This window comes from Rhamphochromis sp. 'chilingali' (genome assembly GCF_963969265.1).
Source record: "Rhamphochromis sp. 'chilingali' genome assembly, chromosome: 6".
In the NCBI taxonomy this organism is placed as follows: Eukaryota; Metazoa; Chordata; class Actinopteri; order Cichliformes; family Cichlidae; genus Rhamphochromis; species Rhamphochromis sp. 'chilingali'.
In genome coordinates this window covers 20,728,744-20,748,074 of record NC_137933.1, presented here as the reverse complement: position 1 = coordinate 20,748,074, position 19,331 = coordinate 20,728,744, and the positions used below count along the sequence as shown (strand labels likewise).

The following is a 19,331-nucleotide window of genomic DNA, read 5'->3' as shown; positions in this document are numbered from 1 at the left end:
TCAGAAATGGTGAGGGATGGCATCCCAGGTTCAGGCTGCATTTTAGCCAGGGGTGTTTGGGATCTTTTCAAAATTCATGGAATTATGAACTCAAAAATGTTTGGTCACATTTTGATCCACTATACAGTATTTGTTTGACGATGACAATGATCCCAAACACACTGTATTAATACAGTAAAAGCATACCTGGTTAGAAAAAACCCACAATAGAGCACAAAGAGAAGCTTTGAATGTCCTTCAAGAAGCCTGGAGAACTATTCCTGAAGACTGCTTAAAGGATTTACAAGAAAGTTTGCCTAAGAAAGCTCATGCTGTGTAGAAGGTGGTCATAGCAAATATTGACTTTCAAGAGTGGTAGAATTGCTGTTTATTTGCACCTATTTCAATAAATTGTGCCACCTGTTTCTCATTTTCCTGGTGCAATATAATGAAATGGGGTTGGCTCAAGACTTAATATAATGTGTAATAGGCAGGTAATTATAATACTATCTTTCAGATTTGTAAAACCTGTCAGATCTATGAAAGCAAAACTCAGCTGGCTTGTCTGCTCGGTAAAGTGAGGCTGTGGTGTTTTGTAGGTGTATTTTTTTTTTTTTAACTCAGTGATCCCTGGTGTTGTTATCCTGGCAGTGCTGCTTCCATATGCTGTTTACTGTACATGTCACATGGTTAGGCCAGTGGCACTAGTTCAGCTGAGGGAGGCCCCAGGTGATAAAGAGCTGTAAGCAAACAGAGGCAGATAACAACTCTACGCAAGCCTACATTCCCTGTTGGCGGTGCAGCAAACGCAACAACAATGTACTCACGCCGCCACTTTTAAAAAATTTCTTTCTTCTATTTTAGAATGTGGCACAAAAAAAACGTATTATATTCCAAAATTCTCTCATGTGACTCTTAAAAAAAGGGCAAGTTCATTTTGTGTATTTTGAGAGTTTAAGGGGGTCATACAACATTAGAAACAATGGGCTTCATTCACACAAATCTGTGCTTAGACCACGCCAACGAATGAGTCACGCACAAATCTGGGATGTTATGTGAAAAAATTTAGAAGTGCTTCAGAGAATCTTAAAACAGTTAAACACCCCCCCAATAATAATAAAAACAAGAATAAGAATAGGTTCATTATTTTCCAGTTTTACAACACATCAGCATAAACAAAATTAAGTAAAACTCAAAAATATGTGTTTTTCCTAGTCCAATAAAAGCTTTGGCATCATTTATGATGTCACAGTGTGTGTGCCAGGACATTCACTGTACTGCAACCCAAATGCAGTTATTGTAACACTTTGGAAATGTGTTCATTTTGTGGCTTCCTCCTCGGACATTTGGATTGTTTCGCGTTCTTCAGCTGTAAAGTTATCATGCTTTTTTGCTTTTAGCTGCCAGGCTTCTCTTGTACCACAGCTTCTCCACTTTCACCCCTCAAGCTTGTGGTAAATGCTCTAAAAATGGAGAAATGTGGGCCTGGCAGTATGCAGATTGAAAAGCACAAGCCTATCGATTTAGAAATGATTCAGATTCACTAACAGATTCATTCACCTACAGTTGGTGATCAGGGAAAAAATAGCTGGCGTGCACATTTTTATGAGGGCTAATGTATTCCCAGCTCATGCCACTAGTATGCTTCAATAGCTCAGTTTTAGAATTGTGGGCCACTGCTAATTAGTTACAAAATTCACTAAATTATAATCAGAGCTTTATTTTCATTGTAAAGGATTAATAAAATTGTGTGTGAACATTTTTCTGCTTCTGAAGGGGCGATATTTGAGGGAAAAACCAGAATGCTCCAGGTTGAGCTTGCACACTTTCACCTCTTAGACTATGACAGTTTCCACAGGTGTCATATGGATTGCAGGACGCGTCAAATGGTTCAGAACCACTAAGTTTGCTGTTACACTCCTGTTGTTTACAAAAATGTACATATCCGCTTTCCAGGTTGGCATCCATCCACGTGTCACTACAGACTTTAAAATCAAATATATGCAAATGCTCTGTTTGCCCGGTGGATCCGGATGTGTGCGTTCAATGAGCTCACAGGAACTGGCTATATACTGGAGGATAGGATATTGTAAATCCCTGCCCGCCACCCAACTCAGTCCTGACCCAGCTCAGGCCCCACAGTGTCCACCATCAGAAAGGTGGCTTAGAACAGCTTTTTTTGGTCAGCCCCCTTTGTGCTGAGTTCATCAGGCTCGTCCTCTAAACAGAGAGCCAGGGCCATTGCCTTGTGGCTCTTTCTTTCTTTTCAGGCAACAAATGTGCTAAAACAGCACTCCATAATCACTTGGCATTAGGGGCTGTTGTGTTGGGCATTAGAGGTTAGAATTGACCAGTGGGACGTTATAAAAATGAGTCTGACAAGGGAACACCAAAGCTGATGAGTCTGGATCCTGGCACTGGACGGCTAGAGGATTAGTCAGCTAACACACTGGCTGGGGCTTCTGCAGGGTCGGGTCCCATCGCATCTCATCACCACCAGGCTAGAAGCGGCCCCTGTGGCTGCCGTGTCTCCATCCGCCTCTCTGGCTGGCGTGCTAGCTTTGGTACCCATCCTCCACCGCTCTCCGTCCTCCGTTGGACCATCGTGTCTTCTTGTAGCATGGTCCTTTCACTGGAGGAGCGGTATGATGTCATAAGCTTAGGATGGGAAGGGTTAAGTGGCAGTGGAGGGGCATGATTCAGTTGAGTTCAGAGAGATTTTGGTCATCACAGGTCAGAACACTTATCAAACACACACAGACTATATTTAGTCATTTTCAAGTCCAGCTGAATGCCCTTTGTCTCTGCTGAGACTCTTGCTGAAGTGATTTGTGTCGATAAGGAGAGCGAATACACAGCAAGCTGCTCAATTCGCTTCTCATTCTCCTAATCTACCGTATCACATTCGAAACGCTTAATCGACGCTAAAAAAAGGAGCACAAACGTTATTTTTTGCAAATGGAACTCAGATTTGATGTTCCCCTCGGTATTATCTGCCAGTCACAAGGAGAAACGCATTTACCTCGTTATCAGTGAACCATTAAATCACATTTACCGCGCAGCAACTAACCACTTATTTTGCTTTTGAAGTTAATTCAATGGGTTTTTTTTTTACTGAATTACAGCCGCTTTTGTCCGACAGGCACATCTCAGCCTCTCCTGCCTGTGCCTGTTTCTCTGGAAGCTCCTGCTGTTGCCGCTTCTTTGCCCAGTGTGAGCAGCTTCATACTGCTGGAATGTAACAGTAACAGGCAGTACCATGGGAAGAGTCACCGACTGGGGGTGAGCTGCACGCCCTTTATTCAGGCCATTGCCGAGCTCACTGGACTTGAGACATTTCCTCATTCATCTTCATTTTTTTTTTCGCACTGTTGTGTAGCTTGGCCCAATCTTTGTTTGTGTTACCCCACCTACTGTTCTCTACTCATCAGCTCTTACTACTTTCCCTCTTTCTGCAATAAACTTAGTCTTCACTTTTAATTTCTTTCTTTTCCTGTTACTTTTTCCTGTTTTAGCTTTCCTCTGCTCTTTTTCACTTCATAGTCCTCCTAACAAATTATTTTTTCTCTCCTTTCAGTGTCTCGCCTTTCCTTTATCAGTTTCCTTCCTCTAGAACATGGGATCTCCTCATGATTTTGTCCTGTCAGCATAATAAAGGAAGACATTTTCTCAGTTATGATACTCTGTAAAAATGTACAAATACTTTACTGACATAATTAGCTGGAAAGTAGTGATCACACCTCCTAGTATGAGGTCAGACCTGCTTTTGGCTTCAGAGCTTGTCTTACAGTAACTCTTCATGGTATTGACTCAATAAGTCACTGAATTTTCTTCCATATTGACATGACAGATGGAAGCATCACACAGTTGCTGGCGATTTGTTAGCTGCACATCCATGATGTGAATCTCCTGTTAGGGATCCATGCTTTCATGTTGTTTATGCCAAATTCTGACCCTTCCATCTAAATGTCACAGCAGAAATCAACACTCATCAGACCATGCAACATTTTTCGACTCTTTTTCTGCCTTATTTTGGCGAGCCTGTGTGGATTACACCCTCAGCTTTCTGCCCTTAGCTGATAAAAGTGGCACCTGGTGTGGTCTTCTGTTGTTCCAGCCCATCGTCTTCAAGATTTGACTTGTGCATTCACTGATGCTCTTCTGCACACCCTGGTTGTAACTAGTGGATATTTGAGTTACTGTTGCCTTCCTATCAGCTCAAAGCAGTCTGGAACATTCCCCTCTGACCTCTGGCATAAACAAAGCATTTTTTGCCCAGAGGATTGCCACTTGCTGGATATTTTCGCTTTTTTAGACAATTCTCTGTAAATCCTAGAGATGGCTGGTTTGGATTTTCCCAGCAATTTCTGAAATACTTCTGAAATGTTAATAACAGCCCATCTGGCACCAACAACCACATTCAAAATAACTTAAATCACCTTGCTCGCTTTGAACTTCAGCAGGTCGTCTTGACACTGTGTACATGTCTAAATGCATTCAGATGTTGGCACGTGATTGGCTAGTTTGATATTTTTTTTGTTGTATGTGATAATGAACTAAAGATTTGGAGGGGGGGGGGGTCATGGTTAGTCAGACAAAGCAAATGTTAAAGACTTATTGTTCTGTGAGAAAATGAACTAGTCTCTTATCAGTTATGGCAGTTTCACGTTGCTCAGAAAGAAAGTAATTATCAAATACTGATGTTTCTCTAACTCTGTATCTGTTCCTGTGATTAAAAGTGACAATTTCAGAACAGATGCTCTCATAGCAGCTTGCTCCTTTTTCTAGATACTGTATCTTTGTAAGGTAACTTTATATGGATGCAACATGTTCTTGAGAAAAAACAACCCTGAATACAAACATGTTTGTGTTCAGGGTTGTAAGTTCCCTGTTGCCATTACAAAAAGTGGTGTAACTTGCATGGCAGCATATAGAATTTCTTTTCTTTTGGTCAGCCAGAAAAGTTAAACAGTTAGATGGAGTGAGTGGATCCATTCCTTTCAACTGTGTCTTATACACAAATACATAAGCACATAGAGACAAACAGTGAAATGACACTAAATGCCTAAAACCTGGTCCTTAAAAGCCTTTATTTACTTCTTTGTTTTAAAAATACTGACTTACTGACTTGTTTTTATGTTTTCTAAAGCATCGGTATTGAGTTTCAGGTTTACATGAGCGACTGTTGGATAGCAGCAAAGTAAATCTTCTTTCTAACAGAGGTTAGTTGTGTTCACACAGCCTGAAATGTGCAGTTGCCCCCTCTGTTAGCCTTGTAAGTCTTCACTCTTCCTTGAAAATCAATTACATGCCACTTAGAGTATGTGTCAAATGGCATTTTGGTGCCTGCTGCCCGCTGTCAACACAGTAACTTGAGCTGCAGCTGTTGGACTTACCAAGATATAATCCTGACTCTCAGTTTAAGTGGGGCAGATTTGGAGGTCTTGTCTCCAAAGCTGCCTATTTATTAAGACGGAGATTCAACACATGCGTGGCCTCCGGCATATGTTGACACGCTGACATTTGCACGCGCGCAAAGTCACTGCCTTTTGGAGAGCAAGACATCCTTCGCTTGGCATCACTTCTGATCTGTAGCCAACGGTTATTGGCACGCTGAAAATGTTCGGAGAGTACTGCATTTTTCTTTAATTTGGCTGAATAGAAACACACTGGTTCTGGCATAAAAGTGCAAAGTCAAAGTAGTGACGCTGGCTGCACAGTGTTGAAGTCATGCTCCTGTTTAGACAGGCAATGGAGCGGTTCAGCTACATTATATATTCAAAGCAAACGCAGACCTTTTATGGCCACATGTAACAATTCTCAGCTGTTAGGTTTCAATACAGAAAACAATACATTTCTGAAAAAAACATAAAGTGAAGCTGACTTCAGGATGGAGAAGGTCACCAGGAAAGTAACCAGCTGTGTGTTGATGCCTGCTGACTGCAGACTCATATGTTGACATATGATGTTCTGCCCTGCTTCACCTAAAATTGTTAGGATGAATTACAGATATATTGTAATAATATAGCTGTTGTATTGTTTCATATCCAGCTTGGTAGAATAATGCACGAGCAAAGGAAAAAGTCTCATTATCCTAATTCTTCTTGATTTGAATGTATTTCTATTTGTGTTGTGATTTATGATGATAAAGAAAATAAACTTTGCACAGTACACATTTTGTTTCTGGACTGTTATTATACCCTGAGGTGAGCCTTTATTGGAATTGATGGCGGAGAGTTTAACTGCTCCTTTTATTACACCCCTTAACCCTGTGGTGATATGCAGAAACAGTATGGGATAATTGCTGTATTTTTCTGCGAGGCTAAAATTGAACTAATAGCACGTCTCTGACACCAGTGCCACTGTTTGGCTGTTTTATTTTTGTAATTTAGACCCGGTAAAGCCTTAAAAGAGGAATTTACTACATTGACATAATGGTTTGCGGTGTAACCTCCAGCTGACAAGCACCTTCTGGAAGAACTCTGGCTGAAGGAAAGGTGAATGTCCTCTTGTCATGGTAACAAATTATGTGGGCTGAGGAAGCTAAGCGTGCAAAATATTGTGACACATTCATTCTGTGACCTTGAGCACAGGTAAACATCGGCCATACTTGACAACTTTATCAAACTGTTTGCGGGAATTGCTTCCAGAATTCCTGGACTAGTCAACAGTGGTTTTAGGGCTTGCAGTGGCAAATATTAAGGCCATTCACGGTTCCCAATGTGTATGTAATGTGAGGATTTTCAGTAGTTCACTGCACTAATGCACTGTTAACTCAGAGTTTTCCCTTTTTAAGCACTTTCTCTCTGCAGCTCCACTGTTATAAAAGATCACCGAAAGTTTCCATTTTACAGACTCGTGCATGTTTTCTTTGAATTTATGTATTTTTTCTGTACCTATTCTCACTCCCTTAACATATTTTTGAGTTTCTTTTATCTCCCGTAACAAAGGAGCTTGGAAAACTCTTATACCATGTCAGCAGATTTCATGCACCAAGCTGTAACCTAGTGCGCCTTAGTGTGTAAGTGGGTGATAAAAATCACATACAGCTGCAGCCAAGGTGAAAGTTATTTGACACGCTTCTGTGATTTTTTTTCTTACTTGCTCTTTTCCCTATTTTTTTTTCTTTTGTACAAGTTGCTTTATTTTATTATCAGCCTGCATGGATTGTGGTATGAAATTTTGGAAAAACACTCGGCACTTTGTATCTGCGTAATGATTTGGAGGCCACACTGGCTTGGCACAGGCGCACTGTAATCCATTTATCTTAACAAACAAATTGGACTGGGTAGCAACAAAGTGCTGCTTGAAGTTGCATTTGCATTGTATGCCAGAGCAACAATGAAAGGAAAAGCTTGAATTGTTGTTCATGAGATATTTACCGGGAAATCACACACAGACACACACACACCGAGACACAAACACACACACTAGATTGAGCTGAGAGAATTGCAGCATGAGATTTGACATGTTTTCAATTTATTGTCTCATTCTGCAGCAAACAGTGGGGCTGTCACGTGGATGTAAAGCAAGACGTAATGGCTTAGTTTCAGTAACAGATTTGTAAAGCACGCAAGTGTTAACGGGTGTGGCCCACACACTACACAGAAATAGTGATCTGACAGTCTGTATTTAGGTTTTTGAGGGGAAGAAAATCTTATCACCCTGCTGAATGGTTATTTGATAGACCTGCAATGAGGCTTAACTTTGGCCGTCCCTTGCTGAGCTGCTGTACTGCAGGTATTTACTGAGAAGCAGAGTGAAGTTCAGCCAGGTTCACTGCAGCACCGCTTCTGCTCTCCATCTATAAAAGGCACAGCAGCTCCTGTCTGATGAGAAGAGAGAAAGAGGAAAACTTTCTTGGTTGGTTGATCACAGGCTGCCTCTTGGAGTAAATGTTTTCAGAAGATTAAAAGGAGCCAGCTTCACTACTATCAGCCACTGACCCACCGTGGTAAATTTAGTACTCCAAAAGCTTCTTTTTTTTCTTCCCTTCATCACAAGAAGAAGTGGAACTAAGTGTCGCTCGAAATAACAGCACTTCAGACTGTTCTCGCGCACGCTAACTTCCACTGTGGTTGTGAATGATTTGGATAAAAAAAAATAATATATAACTGACAATGGCAGGGACGACAAGCCAGCTGCTTTTAAAAATAATGCCATTCTTGTTTCGGTTTATCTGTGCAAAGCTCCTCCAAAATAATGTGTGCTGTATGTAATCGGGCTTGATTGATGACTCATGAAAGAAGGGCCGCATGACTGGTCGCGTCAACAGGTTTAGAGGCTATGAGCGTGAACTCCTCGGCACTGTGTGTCCTCTGCGAGAACCCTTTTCTGACATGTGGTGAGATATCAGCTCAGATAATGAAAGGCTCTGGGCAGTTTGTTATACTATTGTTTTTTTTACCCCGTGTTCTGAATTATCTGCACAGTGGAATGTCTGTTTTTGATTTTCATGGTTTTATGGATCAATAAATTTGACCTTGGAGATCAAACTATTTTTTATGACATGTTAAATCCATGTTTCTTGAATTCCTGAGCCCACATGTGTGAGCGTGTGCCCATGGGTTTGATGGACACACAGCATCATTAGGTTTTGACTACAATTGAAGGATAAGAATTTATTTAAAGTTCCTATCCTTAAATTTCCTAATTTCCTTTAGTTTAACTCTGTACTTCTAGATTCACAGTGTCTATTTGAGTGTGTGTGTGTTGCACTTCTTGCACTCAATGGCATGTGTACTTTGTCTTCTTGTCCTACTTGACTACACAAAGGCTACATTGCAGCACTTCATGTTGTTGCTACTGGCTGAAACCTTGAATGATGAGAGCAGTTAGTGCAAGAATAACGCCTCTCTCTTCCTCTCTCTGTCTCTCTCTCTCACATGCACACACACACACACACACACACACACGCGCGCGTGCGCGAGGAGGGAAAGGTAGGAGGGAAACTGAGAGAACAGCAAATACTTTTATGTTATTTTCACCTAAAATTTCCTACGACATATGACACGCAATCTAAATGTGTAATCAACAGACACTTTGAACTTTTTTCTATATGAATGACAGAAATGAACCCAGGCCAAAGTATTTGGTTAAGAAGAGAATTCATTGAATAAGTTCTTGTTTCACTAAACACTGAAATCAAATCCCACAATCCTGAACTCCACACAAAGCTTAAGTCCTCACAAACCCTGAGCAATATTGATCTAGAAGGTCAGGAGTGCATTGGTGAGATGCCTACTAATCCTGTCATATGATACTAATCTGGTTAAAAACAATTGACCTCTTACCAGAAATGTGACATTATATGCTGATCATTACTGATTCATACCACACCCCTTCCCCTTGTACTTTTTTCTTCTTCTTTCATAAAATCCAGTTGAAAAGTATATTTAAAGTATAAAACTGCAACTGATTGGATTGTAAACTAATCTCACTGCAAAATCTCCCTGAAAAAGCAACACACACAGTTGTGTATAATAATTAAAAAAAAATATGATACCTGCATATTGACAGTTTTATTATTGTCAAAGCTGTGGATTAGCTATACTTCACTTGTGTGACATAGAGAACTTCGGTTGCTCTTGTCTGTCCAGAAGGTTTCTATTAGCATAAAGAAACAAAGAAACCCGTGCTGGATCTGCAGAGCAGCCTTGAGTCAACAGAGAGCAGGAGGGATCAGATGGCCTCTCAGAGACTCCTAACTCAGGACAGATGAAAACAGGGAGTCAGCATTTGCTTAGGAGCTTTCTCCCGTGTTAAACAACTGGTATAGATCAAACATTGCATTCTTCTTTATTCATCATAGTGTAATTCAGTGCCTCGATGTTTGTAGGCGCATCTACATCCGGTTTTACATTTTTGGGGTGTGCGGTGCACATTAAGCGGTTTCACTCTACATTAGGCTTTTCGCTGCAGGAGCGGCAGGGTTGAGTGAACCTTGTGATGTGCTCCAGCCGAATGCAGGTCTGCATGTTCGCTTTTGTTTTCCATGTGCCTGCTCTTCCATGAGCGCACCTGAGCTTTGAAGCTGCCTGTTGTCCAAAAAGAGCTACATCTCCTAGCTTGTGTGTGTGTGTGTGTATTTGTGAGAGTGAGAAAGAAAAAATAGAGATGGGATCAGGGATGCAAGCATAGAGGACAAAGATAGCTTTGATCACACGTGTCACTAATGTCCCGATCCTCTCTGTAAGAACATCTGAGGTACCATCACAGCTGCTGATGAGAGTGAGCTGCGAGCAGCAGAGGAATTACTTCTGGTTTTTTGTCATTTTAGTGCCATTTTTAAAGGCGGTTAGTTGTATTTTTTTTTTCAAATTGCCTATTTTGATTTTAAATTATTGTTAGTTGACACCTGAGTGACCATGTTAAACATCCTGCTGTCTGCCCTGATGGATCCTGACAGGCGTTTAAGGAGCTTCAGGAGGAGCGAGCGACTTGCATCCATACTAGTACGTATGCCCTGGTTTAAATGGGGGTTTTTTCTGCCTGTTTTGTGAATGCACTTTTGCAAGACTGTTGTGAAAACGTTACCAGGAATCTTTTCCTTTAATATACTTTAAAAGTGGTCATGTGTGTCCCTGTGTTAATTATGGCTGCAGGCTTTAGAGTTCTTTGTCTGTGTTGATCCTCTTCTCAACTTGACCTAGCCTTTTCCAGTGGTGACCATTGACTTGCAGTCTTCAATATATAACCTGACACTTCTGCTTGGTGGTATTTTTTTTCCTTGTTGGATTAGATCTGGTGGAATTAACTCCTTAGACCACCTACACTGTCTCCAAACCCTCCTCCACGTTTGAGGCACAGAGGAAGTGATCATTAGAGGAGCTAGATTGGGGGGGTGAGATTGCTCGGTTTGTTTGGAAAAAAACAGGGTGTGTCTTTGTGTTTATATCCTCCTCTTCACGTTCACCGTATGGCTGGACACTGAAAACTTAGTTGTGTGCCACTGCTTCGTCATCTCTTCTCCTCTAGCCTATTTTAATATTTCAAAGGCCATTGTTTGCTGGAAAGAGAAGTAAACTGTGAAACAGTGCAAACTGAGATTGTTGCATCCTGAGGGCGGGTTCTGGTTTAGGAAGTCATAGAAATTTCACTGCATTGGCTTTTGGGGTTTCCTGTGAGGTGACTTATCAACCGCAAACACCGGCTGTACCTACACGTGCTTTTAAATACGGTCTCCCTATTTAGTTTATCGACTCATTTTGTAATCTGCCAAGCTAACTGCCCCAATACGACCCACAAAAACACAAAGGACAGGGGATAGAGTCTCGATCATTCCTTATGCAACTAACTTTAGATATTCTGCTCACGTTGTTTTGCTCTAAGGGCAGGCATCCCGTGGCCTATTTTTTTTTCCACGCCGATATGCGGTGAATTTCACTTCTCTAAAAAAAAAAAGGCCCAAAAGGTGTATTTATAAACAGAGTGCAAGCTGCGATTTCCCTCTCCCACAAAATTAAGATTTGGAAGGCTGCAGTAGTCCTTGTGTAATAAACCATTCCCTTCGTCACACAGGGAAAGTGAGCATTCAGCATCAGCAGGGACAGCGGCGTCGCTTCTCCCCATTGTATCCCGGACTGTTAATTCCAAGCGATAGTGGGGGTGTGCACTTTATCGGCAGCGGTAAAAGTAGATTCAGAACAAGAATAAAAACAAAAACACGATGAGGTAATAATATACGGATGAGTAAAGTTTAACAGGAAAATGATGATAGGATGGTCATAAATAAAGTAAATGCGTGATGCCTCTGTTTCCCCCCTGAACTCACACCCCTACTTAGGCGCAATGGTCCGCTCCGTACAGAGACGACACGGCCGTTGCTCAGTGAGCGGAGAGCAGGGAAAGGTTTACTCAGCCTGCCATTGCTGCACACCGTCCTGGTGATGCCTACTCTTTCCAACTTTTCATCCAGAGGTTAGTGACGGAAATACCAAAGTAAGGAGGTCTTGTTTGGGTCGTACTTCCCTTTTTTTCTCCATCCCCACAACCCACACTTCTTCCATGACTTTGTACCCGAGTGGACTAACGATTCTGGTGGCGAAGATAAGATAATGAACTTTAGACTTTCCACACGGCTATTCGTGGCGTTTCCCGTCGTCCTGGATCAAATAAAATAACAACGTAGCCCGGCGTGGCGGCAGCTGGGCGAAAAGTGAACTGGACTGGAGGGAAAATAGCGCACTCAGCCAAGTGATTATCAAAACAGAGACAGGGACAACTTTTAAGCTGCCACTTTTCAACCGGAATAGCGGGGGAAATGACCTCCAGAGCTTCAAATAAGGTGGGTACCTGACAGGGAAAAAAAAAAAAAATCTTGTGTGGACATTATGCTGCTGGCTTATGTAACGCGAATGATATACTGGAAGGCTAGCACGGGCCAAAATACAAACAAAGGTGAATTTTCCAGCCAATCAGCTGTTTATAAGTTTGTAGAATATCAGTAGGCTTGTGGTAGTGAAGGATGCTTAGTGGTGGTGGTGTTTTCATCTGTGTGTATGTGTGTGTGTGTGTGGCTCAGAGGGTGTTTTGAAATCCACACCTTGTAACACAGCCTGCAAGCAACTATGCAGTTTCTAGTGAGCTAGATTAAAATAATCTGTCTTTTATTGATTGTCCGTGTTAAATCGCCTGGTGGTTTTTATACCATGTCTCAGCTGAGCTACCTGTTGATTTTTAGTCCTCATTTTATTAAAAGGGTGGCAGGAAATCCCCATGGATATGAAAAGTAAGTGAGCCTCTGAGGCAGGAATTCTGCTACGGGATCTTCCTTTCTTTACATTTCAGAGACCCAAGAATGGATCAGACCACAAAGTACATTGAGTTTGTGGGGGATTTAACACTACACTTTTGATGAAAACACCACTTTCCATAAGTAAGAAGCAGTCTTATTGTAGGTGGTCTAACTCTAAATTAAGTTGATTGTACTGGGACGTCCCATAGCATGCCTCTCAGGTCCCTGCTGTGTGTAATTATCCATTCATCTGTCTAAATATCTGCTAAGCCTTGATAATTTCCTAGTTTATATAAAATGTAAGCTATGTACTGATGGTATGATGTATACCAGGCATTTATTAGCAAAACAGTTACACACATGTGATTGTGCTGTTTTATAAACCACTTGTATTTTACTCATGTCTAAATAAAAAAAATTCTGGAAAGAGAATTTAAGTAGATTAGACCTCATGTTGGCTCTAAAACACCTCCCGACGATTATGTAGTCTTTTGTCTTTTAGGGTTTTACTGTTTATTAGTTTTTTCCTCACTTTGACGAGTTAGGAATGTGCTGTGTTTGTCTATCACAAGTAGTGAGATTCAGGTTTGGGCGGTTGTTCCAGTCAGACGAAACCTCCTCCCTCATGCGAGCTGATGACGACATGCTGTACTGTATCTTATGGTTGTAGTCACACCTTCTCATACAACTCACTACTGAGTGATACTTGAGGCTGGTAATGAGCCCGCTGTGGTTAATATGCTGATTGGTGTAAAATTAGCTCTTCAATCTTCAGTTGTTCTCTGTCTCTTGGGGAATCTGTGCTGAAACGCTGACTTTTACTACAGCAGGTAGGACTGTCTGTTTAAAGTGAAACTACCATCACGATGGCAGTTTCAGCTGGTTACTTTTAGCACCCTGCTAGATCACAAGCAGCCAGTTTTACTGATTAAACTCAGATAGACCAAAAAGGGAAGAAAATATCTTTTGTTTAGCTGTAACATGATTGCTAACTTAATTAAACTAGCTAACATTTTCTTTATATATTTGTGAATAAAAGCTTTTCTGTGCTGTCTGGAAAAAGTGTTAGCATTAGTAGTTAAGCAACAATAGCCCACATCCACTACTATTATGGAATGACTATAGGTTTAGTAACATTGATGAAGGCGGGAGTTGAAGAACCACAGTTGTCTGACCATTACACGTAGTAAGGGCAGGTTGGTTGATTATTTCACTAGATAGTCAAGCTTGTTACCTTTGATAGTTGGCACCAGTGGATAAAAGCTGGTGTGGCCAAACTGTCATGCCACGCCAGTATTATTCAAGTTGGAAAGTAGGATAGATGTTTTGTATTGTATTGTCATCTAGAAGATAAAAATGGGCTGTGGCAGAATGAAATGCAAGATAAACACAGATGCCCATTTTAAAGAAAGCGAGTGTGTAGACTTGCTAGCACTGCAAATGTTAGCCACACTTTTTTTGTGTTTTCTTATTTTCAGACTAGTCAGTTAGCCTCCTGTTTCATTATCTATGTAGTTGTTGGGACAGTTTCCAGTCGATGCTGTTGAACAATTCTCCAGTTCATGGCTCAGTTTGATGAATTGGTGTAATTTAACACTTTCTAGTTATGGGAAGCAGGAATGGGTATTTAAAACAAAAATACTGTTAGATTTTTACTGGAAACTGCTTGACTTTTCTTGGAAGATCACCCTCACGTAGTTTTGGTACAGTTGCGACATGCTTGTTTAACCTGACGTAGTTTGCAGGGGGCTCGTTACTGTTTATTATTTAAAGAGTTCTTTGTGGCTGTAGTCATCTTTGGCTTTGCATGTTTTTCCTGTTTGTTCAGTATTGTCTAATCGCAACAGCTAACACGTTTTATCAGTTTCATGCCTGGTACTTGAAAGTACATTCTTTTTAAAAGGTTGTTGTTCAACAAAAATCTTCTTAGGTGCCTTATCACCCATTACATCCTATCATGCGGAGGTAAAAAAAACAACAACACAAAAAAATATATTTTGGATAAAAAACAGCTTAAAAAAACAGGATACAATTTTGTAACATAATTAATATTTTTGTGTTCAAAACTCATGCCAGAAACAATCCCTAATGGGAAGGTTATGTTTCAGCTTTGGATAATCAGAATCAGAATCAGAATCAGAAAGGGGTTTATTGCCAAATGTTGAGCAGGTTTACAACATTAGGAAATTGCTGCGGTGCTTCAGTGCAAACATAGTGTCATAAATAGCACTTAAATAGACATGAAAAAATAAAAGTAGGGATAAGAATTAAAAGTGCTACGTAGAAAGATATGTGCATGAGCTATACATGAGATATATACATGAGAATAAGAATTAAGAGTGCTACGTTGAAAGATATATATATATACATGAGTGCAGGTGGTGATCAGTGCCAATCATGGAATGATGCAGTGAACACAGCGTAGGGTCATGTGTTAGTAGCGGGAACAGTCATATGGTTATTGTTCATGTGTCCAACAGCAGAGGGGAAGAAACTGTTCTTATGGCGAGAGGTTCTGGTGCGAATGGACCGGAGCCTCCTGCCTGAGGGGAGCAGGTCAAACAGACTGTGTCCAGGGTGAGAAGGGTCAGCTGAGATCCGAGCTGCACGCCGCAATGTCCTGGAGGTGTACAGGTCCTGCAGAGATGGGAGTCTGCAGCCAATCACCTTCTCAGCAGAGCGCACAACACGCTGCAGTCTCTGTTTGTCCCTGATAGTAGCTCCAGCATACCACACGGTGATGGAGGAGGTGAGGATGGACTCGATGATTGCAGTGTAGAACTGCATCATCGTCCGTGTTGGCAGGTTGAATTTCTTCAGCTGCCTCAGGAAGTACATCCTCTGCTGGGCTTTCTTAATGACGGAGGTGATGGTGGGCTCCCACTTCAGGTCCTGGGTGATGGTGGTACCCAGGAAGCGGAATGAGTCCACAGAGGTGATGGGGGTGTCAGTCAGGATGATGGGGGGGAGTGGGGCTGTGTGCTTCCTGAAGTCCACAATAATCTCCACTGTCTTCTGGGCATTCAGCACCAGGTTGTTGTGGCTGCACCAGGACACCAGACGTTCAACCTCCCTCCTGTAGGCAGACTGTTCACACTTCTCAAAACCAAGGGTCTTCTTTTCAAATTCAAGAAACAGAGCCAAAAAAAACGCCCAATTTTTTTTTTTTTTTTTTTAAATTACATCTTCCACTGTCAATAATAAAACTTATACCTTCTGTTTGACCGTGCTAACATTCCTGTATTCCTGCTGTTAGCTGTGCTCTTAACGTTATTTGCAGTCCAGCATCAATAGCCACATGTTAACTCCCACTAATGAGTAGTGCTGGATTCCTATGCCGCACCGGTATTTGTCACAGTCCACAGAATTCCACAGTTGATGATCAACTGTAATAAAATGTTGTGGTGCATTGTTTCTGGAATAGAGTTACATATGTGGGTGTGTTGGCCTCATGTCTCAGAGGTCAGTGGTGTTATTGCACAATACTGTCCACTGCTAGTGTGCCATTGGGTTAGTGTGATTTATTATAAGCATTTAACTTCCACTCAGTTGTTATAAGGATATTAGAGTGAATAAGAGTAAAGCCTTTTATCTACCCTAATCTTAGTTCAAGCTGCTTTTCAGTTTGTTTTGGTAGATCTGCAGAATAAAATAACAGTTTGGGGAGAATATGTCTCTGTCATAAGACTGAAAGGGAAACTTCTTTCCATTGGGTGCCAAAGGTCATGTTGTGGCACTGGGAAGAGAAAAGAAACTATATCTGGCTGCGTTTGTTTCCAGAATTTAGTGAAAAGTGTTTAAGTAATGATTTTAAGACTAGACTTGTCATACCTAGCATTTATGGATTTTCATTAAATCACTATGTAATATAATCAGTCATTTAACTGATATCTAACTACTTGAAAACGAATACACGTTAATCCAGCGAGGAGTTGGCCTTAACTTTCCTTCACTACACTAAATGTTGGCCTCATTCTGTGTGTTTGGCCTTCAGTCATCCCTGCTCACTTCTTTGAATGTACCACAAGAAAAGAGATGCAGTTTAGAGAAACAGCCATCCCTCTGGCTTTTTAGACGGCTGTGTTTTGAGTAGACGGACTGAAATAAATGGAAATTACGTTTGGATGGAGGAGGTTGTATTAATTAGAGTTGCACAGCGGGCCAAGAACAGCCTCTGTTTTGCTTTGATGATTACACATCTCCATTTACATCACTGAAGGAGGGAAATGCAATTAGACAAGCAAGTGCTAAAGAGAGAAAAAGAGTCCTGATGATGTTTTTGTCATGTGTCTTAAGCTCTCCATCTTTTTGAAGAACTGGGGCTTATATGGCAAGTGATTAATATATCAGCCCTTGTGTCGTCTTGTGTCTTTGACACAGAGTTGCACCACGAGTTTATTCATTATTTATCCAGGTTTTTGCAGATACACTTCTATGAAGATTTCACACAGCTTTTGTTGTCCCCTAACAAGTGTGAACAAATAAAAACTCTCAAAATATTTTTAGGAATATCCATGAAGACTGGACATTGTTCAAAACAGATGTGGTCACATGATAGAATAGATATTTGCACATGCAGATGCGTTTACACATGTTTGTCATTGCGTACAGCCTGTTTTGCACAAATGCTGGGCGTTGTGGACGCCCACTCGCCCACTCTTGGTCTCACTGAAGGTCATTTTGAGATCTGCACATGGCAAAGAGTGATGAGTGGAGGGTGGGTCCTGCCTTTCTGCTGTCTGAGTACGCAGCAGCTCTGCGATCTTTTGAGAACCTCAAAGGAGACCAAAATCCCAAACACACCTACAGATGGGTCTTTGATTAGCTCTTGATTCAAAGTCCTGTCTCAGCCCTTTTAAGAGCAGGTCTAAGCTGTCTTTGTATAGGATGAGAGGGATGCCAGTTGAAGGCAGCAGCCGGGAGGTTGTTGGTGCAGCTGGACTTCAGTTATTTTGTGTTTTGTTTGTTTTTTGGCTAATTTGTCCCCGGCTGGGACCAATCTAAACATGCTATTTTGTCTGGGACAAATGTTTAGGCATTGATCCATGAAAAAAGACACAATGTAACTTTTAAAACACACTCAGCGTAAACTTACTTTAAGAGAGGTTATGTTGCAGAAGAGCCAGATAGTGAACTGTTATGCTGTAGGCATCACCTCGTGCCGTACTTTAAGTAAACGCACTGAAAGAAAGCAGCTGCTTGTGATGTTTCAACATCAGGGGACTCGAAAGTGTGGCACTTATCAAGGATATCTGACCTGCTTATCCTTTCATCTCTGGAGGGAAATCCAGGGCAGATACACACAGCAGGGGGCAGGTGGATAGCAGAGAGAGAAAGAGAGAAGGAAAACAGAAAATGCCTTCTGAGGGAGGAGGGGTTATCGGAGGAGTGAAATGGAGAAAAGGAAGGAGCGGGAGGGAGAGATGCACCGGCTATAATCTGAGTCACATGGCAGATCTTAAAAGACTGCTTCTGTCTTCTATAATCGTGGCATTATAACTTTAGTCTAGCCCATTAATATCTGCTTTGATTGAATTCAAATGCAACATTAAAATAGAGGGAATAAATTGAATTTCCCAGTGTGGGCCAGAGGCTTTTGTGGCATAGCACTAGTAGTAGTTTTGCAAAACAGTCCACACATTTTGTTTAATGCCTTGCATTACAGTTGATGCTGTGCTCTGTCTTGAGATGGATGTTGTGAAACTGTCGAACAACAGATTAATGATCAGTAATCCTATGTTGACTGGAATTACAAAAAACCTTAAATGTTAAATACCACTAACACTCCTTGTTAATTCTTAGTTTTTTCTCATGCAGTATGAATATAAGCATTTCTGTCTCTTTTCCATGGATGTGATTGCTTCACTGAGACATCAGTGGGAATCCTTGCAGTTTACTAAATGAGCGCACCACATCCTTGGATGTGATTGTTCCACATCTCTGATTTTGTGCAATAGCATTGGTGTGGTGTGAACTCTTGCTTTCTCCTGCCACCATAGTCAGTTTAAAACAGGATGCAACAACTTGATGAATTGCATTTCATTTTAGTAGCTGTAAGGGTTTGATGATGCGTTTGTTTTGTTGTGGCTCACTCTTGAAACTGACTGGGCTGAAAACTGAACATGTTGTGTGTCTGTGCGAGGTTGTACAAGCTCGTTGTTTCATGCAAAAAAGATCATAGCAGGGGTCTGCCCAGGAAGTTTAAACCTTGCTTCAGTTATGACGAGCTTTAATGTTAAGTTTAAATGTCATGTAGCTCCCTCTGGAAGATAGACTTGTTCATTCGCAGTTGTAATGTCATCTAGGGCTGTGGGAATAAAATAATTCACCACCTGTCTCGTACCTGCTAATACCAGTGATTGAGATTGAAATTTCTCTGTTGTTACTCTTTGATAGTTTCTTGTTCCTTACTATAAAGCCCATCCAGCCAAGCAAGGACCACTCCAAGCCAGCCCTACGTCCTTTCTGGCAGGGCAGTGCAGTGCAGGACTCCGCAGGGATTTATCATTCCCGCTACAGGCATAAGGGATTTAAGTGTGTGTGTGTGTGTGTGTGTGTGTGTGTGTGTGTGTGTGTGTGTGTGTGTGTGTGTGTGTGTGTGTGTGTGTGTTTGAGA

At 41.4% G+C, this 19,331-nt stretch overlaps 1 protein-coding gene across 8 annotated transcripts in view; it reads left to right on the top strand.

The window, feature by feature from the left end:
• tjp1a (tight junction protein 1a) overlaps nt 1-19,331 on the top strand; it is a 103,848-nt gene that overhangs the window by 42,200 nt on the left and 42,317 nt on the right. Inside the window, exon 1 of one of the 8 annotated variants that reach the window (XM_080885413.1) lies at nt 11,811-12,265. The exons of 6 other annotated variants lie outside the window; for them this stretch is intronic. In XM_080885413.1, the coding sequence (XP_080741539.1) occupies nt 12,242-12,265 (24 nt within the window). In that variant the 5' untranslated portion in view covers nt 11,811-12,241. Of the gene's footprint in view, nt 1-11,810; nt 12,266-13,404; nt 13,546-19,331 lie in introns of those variants that run through there. One more of the 8 variants, XM_080885415.1, reaches the window with a different exon arrangement.